Consider the following 18185-nt stretch of genomic DNA (forward strand, 5'->3'; position numbering starts at 1 on the left):
GAAACTGGTCAGGCAGGGATAAACATTTGTAGGATGCTATAGTATTTCATAGAGCACACTGTGCTTCTTACCCGCCACTAACTCCAGCGAGAGATATACCCCACTATTTATTGAACACAAACCTGTTCCAGTTTTTCAGAGCTTTCGTGAGCTACAGCTCACTTCATCGGATGCAACTGCAGTGGAAAATACATGCATCCGATGAAGTGAGCTGTAGCTCACGAAAGCTTATGCTCAAATAAATTTGTTAGTCTCTAAGGTGCCACAAGTCCTCCTTTTCTAATTACTCAAGAGTTGCTTATATAATTTATTTGTTTGCTCCTCTTCTCCTTGAATTCAGCTTTGATGCTGCAGAAAATTAGCGCAGCAAGGGGAGGTTTCATTATCAGCCACGCAGCAACAAACTTTTCATTCTCAAAGCCTTCCACCTAGCCGTCAAACACAATTAGCAAAAGCTCATCTCTAATAGTCATAAAGGTCCTTATCAGCTAAGGTGTGTTTATTCACCTTTCAAAATGCAATTTGGCTATCTATGGGGCTTATTCTAAACAGCTGATTTGAATACATTTTATTATATTGCTTTCACCAAGTGAATGCAAGTTTTCATTAGATTTTACATCTAACTTCATTTTCAGTACTTTAATCACTAGTGTTTTACTAAAAGCTCTTCAAATTGACAGTAAAATATGCCATTTTTTATGGAACAAAACCTCATTGCATGGATATGTGAAATCCGTAAGGTCACAGCAAGAAAAATACACTCATTTCTCTCTGAAGTCGTCATGTACTTTTCCCTTCAAGAGAGAATGTATTAAAATTGTTTTCTAAATACTGGATATTTATTCAAAGATAATGAACCATAGTTTAAAAAAAAACAAAACAACACTGCAGCATGAAACCACACAAGAACAAGAACAATAGTCTAATGTGCTGAAGATTAGAAGAACTGCCAAATACCCCTACAGAACAGTACCCCTCTCCACTCTGGCTTCAAGGGCATATTTACAAATCCCTTACAAAAAAGACATTCTCCCTGCTTGCTGCAGGGAGGCTAAGGAAAGCCAAACATTTTTATACGGATCGAGAGTGAATTAAAGATGCACACTCATTGAGGGCCCTTACTATGTCTTGCATATGGGGCATGCTATAACTGAAATTCCATTGAAATGACTTTAATATATTATAATCACTCAGAAAATTTGGTTCCTCCCACAAGTTTCCAAGAGCACTGAATGTGCTCCCCTTCCAATGGCCAGCATCCTCTGCATTGTTTGCACAGATTGCCCAGTAGCACATAATAATAAAGGCGCACTGAATCATTCCAAACTACAGTTGAATTTCTCTGAATGTTTTCATAGGAAGGCTGAATTGTTTATTCTGTTTTGCAACTACTTCTATTTGTCTCTGTGTACCTTGTGCAATGCAAATTTAAGAAACAAAGGGTCCTTTTCTTCGGAAGGATGGCAATGTGGTTAAGGCACTGGACAGCGATTTGGGAGATGTGAGTTCTCTTTGTAGATTTGCCACTGGACTTCCTGTATGAATTTGGGCAAGGCCAGATTTTCAAAAGAGCTCAAGTGTGAAGCACCCACAACTGATCTCTGTCTACCTCAGATACCTTTCTGTAAAATAGGGAGTATAGTACTTGTCTACATCAACACGATGTTGTGAGGATAAATCTATTGATGTTTGTGAGACACTCAAATACTGCAGCAATGGAGGCCCACACAAGTACCCAGATACTTGTCTCACTCCAGTCTTGCACTGGTGCGACAGTACTGGCAAAATTATTGGACTACTACTGATTTTTATCTGTGATGCATTATATTGTTCAAAATTACCATCCACAGCATATCATGCTGACCAAGAACATGTTGTTGTTTAGTTATACTGCCCTCTCATTTGTTCTTCCTGCAGTGACTGTGAGTCTTGAACCCTAGTCTACAGGCTGCTTAAGAGCTAGGCAATCCCAGCCTGCCACCCAGCAACACATGAACAAGGCCTAGAACAGCAGCTGAACTCTAACAGAGGGCTCCAGTCCTGGAATCTGATTGGGGGGAACCTTGAAGGGGCCCCAGCCCCTATTTAATCCAAGCACAGGAACAGGAAATTGTCCTTGCAACAGGGTTCTCCGGGCTCAAGACTGCTTTCCCTGTAATACCTGCTCCTACAACCTGCTGCTTCTCTCCTAGTAAACTAATGCTACCTCTTTCCTGACACTGGACCCCCAGTTTGCCTTCTGGCCTGTCTTGGACTCTGATCTCCCGGTAACCTGCTCCAACCTGACTCCTGCTCTGACCACTAGGTCAGATTGCCCAGTCATGACAGATACTTAGAGTGTAAGCTTCTTGCGGCAGGGAGTGTTTGTACAGCACCCAGCACTATGTGGTCCAGGGCAATGACTAGGGCTCCTTGGTGCTATAGTAATACAAATAATAAAGAATAAGAATCATAAGAGTACAACACAATTCCTGCTACTGACATGAAGAACAAAGAAAAGGATAATTCCTATCTTTAATGGAATATTGTAAATATAAAAGTCACACAAATAAAATTCCTTATCTGGGTTCCTAGCACTACTTTAGAATGTTAAAATGAAAATTTATCTAATTGGCTAGTCACCACTTATGTGACCTCTTTAAATTATAAGTTTATTTCATCTTGTACCAAATTGTACACGATCTGTGTGACCTGTGTGGTTTAATGAAATGGTGCAGGGCTTATGTGAGGAAGGGGTATGAGAGACCTGAGTTGGAGTCCCTGCTCTAATGAGCAACCTAATGAGCAGAGCTGCCCTGTAGTGAGTGGCTACCGTACCTGGCTGATGGCAGGAGTCAGCAGACCAGCTTTTCAGTCAGCAGCAGTTCAGTAATTGCTCACAGCGCTCACCCACTGCGGTGACAGCACCTGTCCCTCCCTTGAACCCAGCCAGGCCCTGGCCTGCCTCATGCCCAATAATCTGGCTCTGATCCTCAGCTCCAATTTCTGACTTTGGCTTTAACTCTGGCTCTGGCCTCTGACCCTGGCTCCTATTCCTGGCTATTGACTCCTGCTCCAACTACTAGGCACAACTGCCCACATCCCAGTCTCTGACAGTGAGGTACAATGAAATGGGGGGGGAGGGGTACAAGTTTCCAGGACTGCAGAATATTTTGTTTAATTCATAACATTGTTTCTGTACAGATTGGGTTTCTTACACCTCTCAAAATAAAGGGCTCCATCCTGCTGCCAATGAAGGTAATAAAGAATTTTGTCATTGATTTCGGTAGAAACAGGAAAACTCCAAGAATAGACACATTCACCCTAACCTTTTCTAGAATGTCCCCTTATTATTATTTCTGATTTGCCATTATACTGCACACTTTCCTTGAATCTAGTTTGTAGGTAGCTCCAAGCACTAAAGTAAATAATTCCTGTCCTCCTACTGCCCATAACAAATTCCTGAAGCAATACGAATACTTTCTCTATTTAAGTCCATGGCCTGAGGCTTTTACTTATGACTACCTAACTTGTTTGCAATTAACTGATTCATTATAGAGCATAAACTGCAAACTGTAGCCACAAATCTTCACCAAATTTTTAAAAATGTTCATGCCAAGAAAATCAGAGAGATCATGTTGAACATGGCTTCCTTTATTTTTTTGTCAGATACAAAGTCTAAATAAAATTACAGTAGTTTCCTAGCAACCCACAGATGTCTTTGTTCTTGAAATTCTTATCACCACCACAAAGGAAGAAAATGCCCCAATATTTTACATTATTCGTTGCTTTTTCACAATACTAGTCATAGAGTGCTGTGGCGATCCAAGCAGACATGACAGGGCAGACAATTTCTATATCCAGAATATCTCATTAGTCGTGATAGATGTACTAGGAAGTTCTAGAACTATGACAAGAGAGAGCCCACTCCTAACTGATACATTCACCAATTCTCAGGCAGAGAGCAGGGGCTTGATCCTGCAAAGTGCTGAGCAATCTGTCCTGATCCAGCAAAGCTCTTAAGCATCTGCTTCTCTCTAAGCACATGGGTAGTCCCAAAGTCACAAGACTACTCATCCGCTTATAGTTAAGAAGGGGCTCAAGGGCCACTTTGCAGGATTGAGACCTTGCACAGCTTTATACTTGTCTGCCCAGATACTCAGCCTGGAAGTCTGTAAAGGCAAGAAATTATTTCCATGAGCTCGATTTCATATGTATCTAATATTTCAAAATAGACATTCAATTCTTCACCTACCACACAACAAAAATAAGGGGGAGGAAATGTTCCCTTCAATTAAAAAAAAGATTTTTCAGAATATCTCATTGGATGTCATACTGATAACAACAAACAATACTGTAATATTCAATATGTACACAGCACTTTTCAACTTCTAGTCAACTTCATACTTTTATGAATACCTTGCAAGCAAGGATTTTACAAAATTAAGCCGTATAGTCTCCCTGGGAGGTACATATTGTCCCTGTTTCACAAATGTAAAAACTGAAGACCAGAAAGATTCAGTGGCTTCTCCAGCATAAAACCGTAAATTTGGTGGCAGTGTCAAGAAGAGAACACAGGAGTCCGTACTCCTCAACCCATGCTGATAATAGATGCTCACAACTAAATGTGGGGGAATATCAGGATCAGGACAATAGAAAACTTGAGCACCCATAGCAAAGTACTTCAATAATCCTTCACTACTGACATATTTTGGCCAAAGAACATTTACTGATTTCATTTAAACACAGTGATACACAGGACAAAACCTATCACAGTGCAGGGGGCCAGCACAAGCTGAAGCCCCTTGCCAACCCTCTACATGGGGGGGAATTTCACTCACAGAAAACTAGATTCCCTTTCCAGCATCTGACTGACCAGTACAAGCTTTTGGAACAAGGAAATCCATCCCCTGCTGCTATGAGAACAAGTAGAAAGCAAGCGTCATAGGAAGCTGGAATAGGATGGTTTGCCACTTATACTTGCAGGCATAATTACAAACAAAAACAAAAAACCCTCCATATTCCAGGAATAGTAACATGCTCAATAATTTCCCAGCTCATCATGTAGAAATAATTGAAAGTATGGTAATGCCAAGTCACCCCTTCCCCTTGAGTCTGAATGAACTTTGTTAATTCAGCCACCTATGCTTAGACTCTTATAACCGACTTCACAAGCTTGAAGAAGGAGCACTTCAAAATGCCAGTTTATTGCAAAGGGAGCTGAGGGAGAGTAGCATGTGCAAGTTATAAATGAGGCACCCAGTGTTTTGACAATCCCTTAATTTCCATTCGGATAATAAGGATAGCATGCAGATGTGTCTTCAAATTTCCCAGCCTGCATTTCTAAAAGTGATTTAATTTCACTGACATCTTGACATCAGATAGCAACATGTAAGCTCGACAGAACTTAATTTGGAGGATGATCTTAATAATTCTCACTCCTTTGGTATTTGGTTTCACATAAAACTATATAGCAGTGGCAGGGATGTCTCTTTGGAGCACAATATTGTTAAAACACTGCTTTCATGTTTTGGAGACCACTAGTTATACTATCCTATCCTGTCTGCCTCAAACGCTACCCATTGGGCTATGTAATTCACCTCAGTGAATGCGTGAAATGCCTATTTTTGGTGCCTGTGTTCATTGCTCTACCACAAAAATCCCTTAATAATAATGCTCATCAATGATAAGGCTTTATATGTTTAAAAGAGCCATGCAATCCTCAACCACTTAACCTCCACAGCAGCCTTAGGGTAGCTAAGTATTATCCCCTTGTTTACAGATGAATTAAGAGAGACACAGACTGTGAGTGGCATAAGGCCACAAAACAAGTTGGTGATACATCCAGGATTAGGACTCAAGAGATCTTGAGTGCCAGCTCTATATTATATCAACTCAACCACACTGACTCTCCAGTAATGAGTCCTGCTGTATTATTACTCCTGAGGGAATTCTATGCCACTGCCCATGCACAGAATTCATGTCTCCCACAGATTTCTTTGCTTCCCTCACAGTGACTTCTGATGGGGAAGCAAAGGGAAGTGCGGGCACGTTGTTTTGGGTACCCGGAGCAGCCGGCATAGAGGTAAATCACTGCAGGCGAAGGGCGGGGAGGGCTGGGGACTCTCTGGCTGGTGGCGCCTACCTTGCGCCAGGTTCTGCTGCTAGTCCCAGCTGGGCTGGGGGGGTGGGAGAGAACAGAACTTCCTCTTTCCCTGCAAGGAGCAGCTGGGTCTGGGTCAGAAACCTCCCCCGGCTGCAGAAAGCTCCGCGCTTCCTGCCCCCATCGCTCTTCAGCGACGGGGGGAGAGGTCACTGTACGGGGAGTTGCTCCTCCGTCCACTCAACCCCCATGCAGACAGATGCCTCCCCATATATACATACCCACCCGCCAAGCCACATCGCCCGTACCCAGAACCCCCCCGCCAAGCCCTTCCAGACCCCCATCCCTGCAACCAGACAATCCCCGACACTTGAACCCCCAGCCTGACAAGCCCCACCCCTGAGCACCTGGACCACCTCGACTCCCTGTACCTGGCCCCCCACCCCACCGAGCCCCAACCAGCTGCACTCAGACCCCCACCCCAGCACCTCCACTCTCGCTGCTGAGTCCCCCTCACCCAGACCCCCTCACTGAGCCCCATTCCCTCCACACCCAGACTCCTGCCACTGAGCTGCAACCATCTTCACCTTGACCCCCCTGCAAAGTCCCATTCCCCCTGCATCCGGAACTCCACAATGAGCCCATGTGCATCCAGATCTCCTCGCATATCCCACTAAGCCACCCACACCCAGACTGCCCAACACTGAACCATGTTACCCCACACCTGGATGCCTCAACACTCATCCCCTCCATACTTGAATCCTGCTGGGCTGAGCCTGACTGCCGCACACCTGTATCGGGGGCCAGGGCTGGGAATACATGTGAGATTCTGCCCCTCTTTTGGTGCGCCTGGTGTGGAGGGCAGGGGTGTGTTTCTGGGGCAGGCCTAGCCCTTATACTACGTCAGGGTCAGGTACAGTCTCACCATCGAATCTGTGTCCGGAGGGCAGGGGAGGGGAGGCTGCAGGGTGATCTCCCACCTCCGTGAAGCCAGTGGCCTGTGCTCCCCGCTCCCATGCTGAAGCTTGACAAATAAAATATGCAAATAAAATATATCCTTCCCATAATTTCTCCAAATCAATCATTTCCATCCCTAATATTATTTTCCCCCATGAGCAAATGATTTTTACTTTAAAAATATCTGAACCAAAATAAAATGCAAAGGTAGAAAACATCAACTGGTAATGTTCACTATAATACACATGGGTAGGGATAAAGAACAGAACTGGTTGAAAATAAATGGAAATTTCAAATAATTTTTGAGGTTGAAATTTGGAAATTTGGAAATTTGGTTGTTTTTTTTTTTAAATTTTAAAGAAAAATTTCCTCCCATTTTTGAACAGCTCTAATAAAGAACAAGTTTAACAAGTTTCTCTGAGACTCCTGGGACTTTAATAACAGCATGCCTCATGAATATCATGCATGACTCACTATTGCTACTATACATCAAAAGGGAAACTTTCAGAAACTAGCTCTCCTTGGAACAGTATCTCTAAACTGCTGTTGTGTTCAATTAGCCTGTTGCTTGAAAAGGTTACACAGTGTAAAATGTTATGTATTGCCATTGCATTTTACGGTACAGCTCCTGTGTATTTGTCACATCAAAACTTCTAACACACAACCACATTTTTACTTTGATATTTACGTAATATATGCTCCTTGTCAATCAGTTTGAAACGGACAAGCTAGTGCATTGCTACGGGTCAACTTGCCCACTCTGAGAACTCGATTTCTGAGTTTTGTAAGGGTCCCTCCTTTTCTTTCTATCCCCTTCTGCTAGAGGTATATTAGCAACTAATGTGGGGAATTAGAAGCACACTTGTCACTGTTTATTAAATTATAAAAAGTGTCAATTAGCTTAGTCATGGGTCTATGCTGTGAAAGGTCTATTTAAAATGGAAGCTATACACACATTTAAAAAACAATAATTATTTGTGTACTTAGCTCTACAATTCAAACCATTCTCCACTCACTCTTGAGGAATGTGGCCCTGGTTGTCCAGGACTAACACACATGGGTTTGCACCTTTTCTGAATAAACATTTTTTGTTCCCACTGAAGAAAACGACTGAAGACAATGGGATCACCTGGGTGCTCAGCACTTCTGAGAAACAGGCCCCTTATTTTGGTACTTTATTATGGATTTAGGAGCCTATCTATAGGCACTCATTTTTTTAAAATATATATCTATATATTTCCCAGAAAACTTAAAAATATTACTTGCTCACTATGGCCTGCATATCATTTACACTAGGGTTGATTTACACTGACTTCTTAAAGTGAACAGCAATTACCCTTACATCATGTGAACACCACCTGTACGCTGCCAGAGCAGTTTAAAGAAGCCTTGGTGTAAATAAGAATCTGGCCCCTAATATTTTTCTTTTTTTAAGACCAACAACAAGGGTTACCAACTTTGAGACGCAAAAAACCAAAAACCAAAAACCCCGGCAGCACTCCCACAAGGCAAGACCGCCTTAACCCCAACCACAAGACAATTCCGCAACCCCGCCTTCCGTAGCCACTCTAACAAGAGAGGTAACACATACATATAATATTGATAACATCGCATCTCTCCTCGTTCTCGCATGACTCAAACCCTCTCTCAGACATTTGTATGGCGCGCTTACATGTTGGTGGGAAGACAGCTGCTGTATTTTCAACAGTTTTGATCGATCACTTAAACTGCAAAATTGGGAACACTACAGCGTCTTTAGCTGGACACAGAAACTTTTAACATTAGATATCCCAGTGTATTGTCATAATAATGCAAATCTTTAGACCCACATTTAAAAAAATCCAGCAGATTAAATTATTTTTCTGGCAACTGGCAAATCCATTAAAAATAAAAAGCCAGGGCAGTCAAATACCGGTCAAGGGTAACCCTACCTACAACAATTGCACTGTTTCATGTAACACAACAGTAGAGGATATGATGTTTCTAAAACTAGACTGGCCCTTTATTAAGAGAACTATTTACAGAGGCGCTGTAACTGAAGCAAGCATTCAAGCCATATGCACACAGACTGACTGCTGGTGCCTCCTCCAAACTCTCCCCTCCTGCAACCTGTGGTTCTCCCCTCCAAGTGCCAGGGAGGTTGCTACATGTGCAAAATCTTGTAACTCTAGATCATCCTGCATGTTGTGCTTCACTGTGAGTTCTTTCCCATTGTTATTTTAGTAAGAAACATGTACTGAATCAGAAACTGGACAGTATCAGGATGTGAGATTGGTAATGAAACCCACAGTGCTCTTTTCAAATGGGAAACTGAACAGGCAAAAAGTGATCATGTTTGTGTCCTTTATTTCTCATGTATGATGTATAAAAGTGGCTCAATATTTTTTTTCCAAATAAGGTTTGCAGGCTTGGTTTTTAAATTAGAGATATCAGACCAGAACCTCAGCTGGTATAAATCCATGTTACTCCATTTACTTCAGTGCAGCTACTCTGATTTACAGCAGTTGAGAATTTGGCCTATCAACCCAAGACTTCCCCTCCTTGCCGAGGTAACCTTTGGAGGACTGGAACTGAGATGAGGACACCACAGTTGGTAGAAAATCTGTGTTGTCACTTTCCCAGTTCTCAAGCTAAGCCCCCTAATTAATGTCTAGGAAAACTGCACTGAAAAATGCAGATTAAAAACTATTTTTGGAAAACCACTTTGAAGCCATTCCCATACAGCATAAATAAGCAGCAAAGGGCACAAAGATGAACTACAAAAGGAAGCATAAATATTAAGCACAGTCCCTCTTAAGGGTAATAATAACTGTAGTGAATTAATAGTCGTGCTATTGCTTATTCCTACAGCTAATCAATAATTCATAAACTGTTTAGATGAAGGATGCTTTGTTGTTAAAGCACTGGACTGGGATTCAGGAGATACAGGATCTATTCTTGGCTCTGTCACAGACTTCCTGTGTGACCTTGGGCAAGTCAATCTCTTTGTGCTCAAGCTCCCCATCCATAAAATAAAGGATAACAGTGGTTCCTCTCCCTGCACACACACATATTTTGGCTGTCTTGTCGATTTAGATTGTACTTTCTTCTGAGCAGGGGTTTCACTATCTGTATGCACTGCACATACCATAACGGGGACTCAACCTTGTTTGCCAGCTATAGGTGCTATACTAATTAGCTACAGGTGCAATACTAATTAATAATAATATTCAATACATTTCTGTGGGCCAATTGTCCACAAGCAGCAACAATTTTCTCAAATGTATTCACTATTCAAAGTTATTCACCAAATCATTTCTATGCATTATTCTTGGTCTTTTATAAGTCTTAGAGTGTTCATAAGCAGTTTATTGCAAGTATTTAATATTAAGCTGCAGCACAAAGAATCATGGGATATGTCCTCAGAAGTCCTAGTGACACAAAATGGGTGAGTGTAGCACTGGGAAGGACGCAGTAACTCCCACTGAACTCAGCGGTTGTCCTTCCACTGACTTTAGTGGGAGGTGCATCAGGCCCTAAAATTATTAAAAATCTATTATATGCGCTAGCTGTGATTTTCAAACCCTTATCGCATGGCCAAATCAGAATGGATTTTTCTCTAGAACACAGACACTTATTCTTCCTAAAGCCTATTTCCTGGCCAATTTACAGCTATCTACTCCCCTATTCCCCCCGCCCCTCCCCACACACTCTGGCGCCACAGCTGCTCACAAAAGTGTATTATTTTTAAAATCTCATCGTTCTCGCCTCCAAAAAAAGAAAAAAGAAAAAAAAAGAAAAGAAAAGACAACTATTTTCGTCTCAAAGTTTCCCAAAAGTGTGGAGACTAGAGGGCTGATTTAAAGCCCTTTGAAGTCAACAGAAGTATTTTCATTCACTTAAGTGGGGTTTGGGTCAGACTCTATCTCTGTAAATTTAGCCTAAAAGCTGCATGTTTCAAAAAGCTATGAGCAATGAAAAGTAGATTCTTTGAATAAAAGTGATAGTGGACCCTACCTGCAGAATTCACAAGCGCTTTATCTTTAATATATGTTAATCTCTGATACAACAAGACTGGGGTTGTGATACATGAAGGGGGAAGGGGGAATAGCTCCCTTTGATGGACATCCAGCCAGCCAGCTAGTTGTAAATCCCTCTTGGTGTCTGTTCTCTGCTTGGGAGAAGGGTTAACAAAGCCCACAGGTAAAAGAAAAGGAGTGGGCACCTGACCAAAAGAGCCAATAGGCAGGTAAAAAGAACAGAACAGGAGTACTTGGGGCACCCTAGAGACTAACAAATTTATTAGAGCATGAGCTTTCGTGAGCTACAGCTCACTTCATCAGATGCATAGAATGGAACATATAGTAAGGAGATTATATATGTGTGTGTGTGTATATATATATATTATATACATACAGAGAAGGTGGAAGTTGCCATAGAACTTTTTAAAATTGGGAAATAAACTTTCTTTTTGTCTGTTGCTCTCTGGGCTGCAGCAATGCTATGTAAGGCTTGAACCAGATATGAAAATTCATTTTCCACACTAGAAGAAATTATTTGGACAGGGAATGTTTAGTTAGACACAATCAGGTTTATTTTTTATTTTGGCTTTGTGCTAACCCCTGATGCTTTTGTTTGCTTGTAACCTTTAAGCTGACCCCCCCAAAAAAGCTAGTTGGGTGCTTAATTTTTGGAATTGTTTCTTTTAAGGTCAAGCAAAAAGCCTAACTTCCAGATGTAATTTTTTCCTTTTTGTTTTTAATACAATTTACCTTTCTTAAGAACAGGATTGGATTTTTGGTGTCCTAAGAGCTTTGTGCATGTTGTTTGATTAGCTGGTAGCCAAAGCTAATTTCCTTTGTTTTCTTTCTCAGCTCTTCCCTGGAGGGGGGTGAAAGGGTTTGAGGGTACCCCACGGGGAGGAATTCCCAAGTGCTCCTTCCTGGGCTCAAAGGAGTTTGGTTTTTTTGCATTTGGGTGGTGGCAGCACTTACCAAGCCAAGGTCAGAGAAAAGCTGTAACCTTGGGAGTGTAATAGAAGCCTGGGGCGGCAAGTATTAATTTTTAAAATCCTTGCAGGCCCCCACTTTTGCACTCGGAGTGACAGAGTGGGGATTCAGCTTTGACAGGGGTTCATTTCAGAAGAGATGTAATTAAGCACTAATGGAACCATAATAGTGAAATATGGAGTCTCATTTTAAAAATCAGAAAGTGGAAGTGTAAATAAGAGACAAGAGAGTGATTCCATAGGTCACTCCTTACAGGGTCTTACATTCCCACTTACAAAGAAAGGCAATTAAAGTCTGTGAATACAGAAAAAAAAACATACTGCAGTATAGATCTTTCCTGAATGATATTAATATGAAGTGGTATTTTATATGGAAACATACTGCATTAATGCTTCTTATTCTGGAATCATACACATGCACACAAGCCAGTCGGCATACCCACTGAAACAGCACTTTGATTTGTATTAAGTGTGCTACACATTCTGGCTTTCAAAAGGGATTAGATACTATGTTCAGAGATTAACATTTTCTTCAGTTTTCATGTAATTGTGGTATACTCTAGGCAGGGCTGATAGCACTGTATATTATTAAGGTTGCCCAACATTTCCCATTATAAGAACCTGTTTTCAATTGGTTCAAGTATGGCCAAGTTATATGCATTTGGGCTGAAATTTTCCATTCCTGGTGTCTGCCTCAGGCTGATTTTTTTTTCTTTTTTAAATTTTAACCAAAAGGGTTCAGCAATTTCCAAGAAAGAAATATGCATAAATATGTGGTTTGCCCATGTTAAAATATTCTAGACACTTTTTCTTTTAAAAGCTCTAGCACCTCCATGCTTTGGAGTAGGGTCTTGAAATTTTGCAGCGGGCAACCTTTGTTTCACAGATGTGACTTTTGTTGTCCCTTGGAAACTCCATCCTAATTTGTCCAAATTCTAATCCTTGAAGAACTGCAGATCAAACATGCTCAGTAGAGGGTTCTTAGATTTTAGCAGTTTTCTCAAAGATTCTCTGTGCACTGGTCATGTTCCAAGCCACAGCTGAACAGGGTTTTGTCTGCAATTGCAGTTCAGGGCTGCTATGGGCTGTTCTTAGTCCAGGCATCTAAACAGAGAGACTTTCTCTCCTGTGCTTTCCATGACCCCCTATCTGCCACTAGGCCCAGGCTGCACGGAGGAGGAATCCATCTAACTCTCATGCAGAGGGAATGGAAAGGAACACATTGGGACAAGAAGCTTGGGGGAAGGGAACTAGGACTGTGAATTAAGGTGAAAGGGGAGACTGTGGAGGGTTTGGAAAAGACACTGGGAGAAGGGTGGGAAATGTGGGAGACTGAAATCAGATGAGGAGTCAGGCAGTAGACTCACACTGGCTGGCTATGACGACTAGGACCAATGCGTAGGGGGGAGGAGGTGATGAAGGAGAGGAGAGAGATCTGGCTGGAAGCCAGGAGGAGGGGAGAGAACTGAGAGGGGACACTGAGATTGGACAAAAAGCCTGGAAGGAAGATTGGCACTGGGAACATGGGAGCTAAGAGGGGTGTGACTGAAGGCCAGGGTGAGGAAGAGAGAGACTGGAAGAGACGCCAGGAGAGGACAACTTGGACTGGCTGGGTAAGGAGATGGGGGTTAGGAGGAGGGATGAACTAGGAATAGATACACAAGAAAACTGGGAGTTGGGGACAGACTAATAAGGGGATCAGAAGTCCACAGGGGTAAAACTAGCACTACCTGAGCAAGGAAACCAGGATTGGGATGAGCAGCCTGAGGAGTGGAGACTGGAACTGGGTAGTTGAGAAGTATGGAACTGGACAAGGAGGCCGGGATGGGTAAGAGACAGGACTGGGACAAGTCTGAGGGGATGGGGCAGAATGTGTCACACTTGGGGCACGTGCACAGAAGAGTCTGTACCTGCTAGAGCACACTCCCTCCAACAGAAAGGAACCTATAATTTCCGAGTCTCACCATCCTCTGCTGTGAATATCTCTGAAACCACTAGCAAAGGGTCTCCTCCCCCCTTGGAGTTGGTCCACACAGAGGATAACAATCCACTATTGCTATCAGTTATTCCATTAGCTCATGCGTCAGAGGTCTATGCAGTGGGTCTAAGGGTTCCTTTCCTGTTGATGAACCATGTGAGAGTGTCAATATGATCCCACATGATGGTATTTCAGGGTGTGTGGTTTTTTCCGTTTCCATTTTAAAAAACCTAGGAAATTACACACAAAAACAAGATTAAAAGAATATTATTAAGGCTGCAAAGTCAAGCACTAAAAAATTAGGAATTCCAAATTAAGGATGCCTGTGGAACCTTAATTCGGCTGCCGGGGGCATTACAATAAAGTCTCTAACTCTCACACACTATTTTTTCATAGGACCTTTGCCTCATTCAGTGCACAGAATGGACAGTGTTCACTTAATGAGGAGATTTTTTTTCACCTCATTGTTCAGTGTGTGCCCTCTTTACTGCAAAACAAAACAATCTAAACCCTCCTCTGAAAACAGAATTATTAGTTTCCTTCTGAGTTTCAATGGCGCTTGTCACTGTCACGTCTGAGTGCTTCACAAATATTAATTAAATAATTTTCACAATACACTTGTGAGATGAGTTGGGGACATTATCCCTCTTTTACAGATGGAGTAATGAGGCCCGGGAAGATTAAGATCAAAAGTGTTCACTAACTTTAGGTTCCAAATTTCAGTGGCCTAAGACCTCCTTTTATAGGAGTTCTTACCATTATATCGTGTTAGGGGGCTTATTCCTTCACCCACTTACTTCCCTGGTCCTTCTCGCATGAACAGAGAACAACAATACCCGAAGTCCAATGGTGCAAACAATTCAATGTTTATTGGGGTGAACTTCCAGCAAGCGTGATTCCAGTTTCCTTCATTAGTGTCCCCCTTCCCAGCTCTGACACCACAGAGCCTTACCTGTGGCCCTGTTCTCATTTCTGCCCTTAGCCAAACATGATTCCAATTTCCCCACCCCCATTCCCTGTTCCCATTTCCCCCCCACACACACACTTCCTGATTGACTGCAGACTATATAGTAAAACTTGAGTTCTGCTTAGCTATACCTTAACCTATCATTTTACTGAAATTTAACTAACCAATCCTAACATATTGTAACATGATTATTTAACCAATTATATCCCACCACCTTAATTAGTTTACACCCAGCAAAATTAATTACACAGCAGACAGGAACAATCACAGAACCAGACAGAGATTATACAGACAAACAATAGCAAAGTGGGAACTATAATGACAAAACAATACAGAAGTGAGGATTTCACATCCCAGCTATTGATAAGTGAGTTCTTGCCAGACAGGATGCTATCAAAGTTTCCTTTTACATCTTCTAGGCACTTCCCTCTCTCTGGAGGCAATAGGCATTATCATGACAGGACTATATTCCTAACAGCCCAATAGCACCTTATTTCAATGTGACTAGTTTGGAATGTGAGGATGTGACCAGTCGCTTCCCAGCTAATGGCTGCCTCTGCTGCTTAGCCAAAGGCCTTAGCCTAAGAACAGGGCCTCAGAGTGTCACAGTAAGAGAAGGCTCTTCCACGGGCAGACAGTGATTTTGATTCTTTCTTTTATACCTCTATAACTAGCCAAGTGATAAGAATACACCCAAATTCTTAGAGTATAGGCCTTTACAGACAGGCCTGAATATCTATATCCTAACATATGGCATTTTATATGACCAAAGCACATGTCCCACTGACTTCATTTATAGCTGAGAGTATTCAGCACTCCTGCAAATTAGATCCCAGAGTCTCAACTCAGGCACCCAGAAAATATAGAATACACTAAATTTGGTATAAGTGACTTGCTCAGCATCACATAAGAACTCTATGGCAAAGACAGGGACAGAATTTAATTCCCAAGGATAGTATTCAACTGCTTTAACCATGAGACCATCCTTTCTCTTCCTGCGTTCTCCTGCCTCATGCACAATACACCTTCCAAATTCTGCTACAAATGACGTAGGTACCTTCAAACAACTGTCCCCTTCCCTGCATAACCTTGATTCATATTCAGAGCATGTCTATTCTGTGAACCGACTGGGGCAGAGGTCCTATGGAAAACATAGTGTGTGACCACAAAATTAAACACTGTATCACAGTGCATACTCACCAGGGGGCTGAATTAAGGTTGCACAGGTAACCTTAATTCTGTCATTTCTTAACTTATGAGTGCTTGACTTCTCAATCTTAATAATGTTCTTTTAACTTATTTTTGTATGTTCGATAATAGTATGTGTTGTAACATCGATACCTCTTCTCCATAATAAAAAGTAATAATAATTTGTTCCTGTTGTAAAATATACTCTGGATTGAAGTAGTATAGCTAAGAATATTAGATAGTTATCATTCTCCTCCACAGAAATCTAGCCAACAGAGACTTCTTAAATTCAGAGAAATTGTATGTCAGAAAACTGGTCTTCTCTTTCAAAACAGAGTGCTTTCCATGAACTTTCCGTGAATAGTTGTTTCCTGGATACCATATTGGACAAATACACAATGTAAAAGGAGCTGTGCTATTGTGTATGGGAGTTGTAATAATCATAAACCTTGTGCCTGGTACTGCAAAGCTGATTAAATATTAGCTTCAACATAAAGAGAGTGAATTAATGGATGTCTCCATTATTCATTTCCTTCTAAGTAAACAGTAGAGAAAAGGGATACTATCGGCTTTCATTCCAAAAGAAATCATTGTGAGGATGGGATGATTACTTGTTTCCCCTACATCATGAGCACCATCCATTTTTGACTGTTCTAGTTGTCACAGACAGAGGGTCTACTCATTTAGACTCACCTTGGCAAGCTCGTCCACCCCACTTGCACTTCTTGCCAACGTTACAAGATCCTCTTGCATTTTCTCCACCCATGACTTTATTCTACAGAAATAAAAAGAGAGAAAGAGACGTCCCATCAGATCAATGGCAAATAGTTACGACTATCACAAACACAAATGCAGGCCGACAGATTATCCTCCAGGAGGCAGATTGATGCCAAAGTTCCCTTGATATTGCCGTGAATCTGCTTTAGACATTCATTCCCTCTCTTTCTCTCATAGAAGCTGTCTGCCGTACAAAAGCCCAACACGGTGAGGAAGCTGTATACAATGACTGATCATCAAAAAAAGGGCAAAAAGTCAGGACACATGAAAATAGTAGTTTAGAGGGCACAAGAGCCTTTCCCCTTGATTGTTGAAAAAGTAACCTGCTTGCTTTTTTGGAATATGCCACCAATACTGAGACATAAGTTAACGTGAATCTCTTTTGTTAGCTCAAATCTAGCCTGGTCTTACACCAACCAATTTTGTTACCATCTGTAGACTGCATGGTGGTCCCCGCATATCCTAGACAAGAGTTCCTGTCACAAAACCCATCACCACAATTAACAGTAACTGACAGCTGCAGCAGATAGGTTAGAGACTGAATGGTATAGAGACTGACTAGCCTCCCAGTTGTATTTTGATTCTAAGCCTTCAAGTGCCAGGTGAACATTTCTGCAGTTGTACCTCTCATAGGGTTGTCTATAGTGGCCAGACCACCAGCTAGCTGAACAATCAAGCATACTGTCAGCACTTATTATTACTATCTATGGTACGGTACCCATGACCCTAGTATACGAGCACATTCTAATCTTTAATGTATTTATTCTCACAAGACTCCTGTGACTTCAGAAAAGCAGACTTTGACTCCCTCAGGGAACTGATGGGCAGGATCCCCTGGGAGGTTAATATGAGGGTGAAAGGAGTCCAGAAGAGCTGGCTGTATTTTAAAGAAGCCTTACTGAGAGCACAAGAACAAACCATCCCAATGTGCAGAAAGAATAGCAAATATGGCAGATGACCAGCTTGGCTTAACAGAGAAATCTTTGGTGAGCTTAAACACAAAAAGGAAGCTTACAAGAAGTGGAAACTTGGACAGATGACTAGGGAGGAGTATAAAAATATTGCTTGAGCATGCAGGGGTGAAATCAGAAAGGCCAAAGCACAATTGGAGTTACAGCTAGCAAGGGATGTGAAGGGTAACAAGAAGGTTTCTACAGGTATGTTAGCAACAAGAAGGTGGTCAGGGAAAGTGTGGGGCCCTTACTGAATGCGGGAGGCAACCTAGTGATGCATGATGTGACGTACTCAG

At 41.9% G+C, this 18185-nt stretch overlaps 1 protein-coding gene across 3 annotated transcripts in view; it reads right to left on the reverse strand.

Moving 5' to 3' along the window:
* CACNA2D1 (calcium voltage-gated channel auxiliary subunit alpha2delta 1) overlaps positions 1-18185 on the reverse strand; it is a 681161-nt gene that overhangs the window by 581271 nt on the left and 81705 nt on the right. For all 3 annotated transcript variants that reach the window (XM_084632490.1, XM_084632488.1, XM_084632489.1), the window contains one exon: positions 16853-16934. In XM_084632490.1, coding sequence (XP_084488616.1) covers positions 16853-16934 — 82 coding nt within the window. The remainder of the gene's footprint in view (positions 1-16852; positions 16935-18185) is intronic.

Source organism: Lepidochelys olivacea (assembly GCF_965140295.1).
Source record: "Lepidochelys olivacea isolate rLepOli2 genome assembly, chromosome: 1".
NCBI classification, from domain to species: Eukaryota; Metazoa; Chordata; order Testudines; family Cheloniidae; genus Lepidochelys; species Lepidochelys olivacea.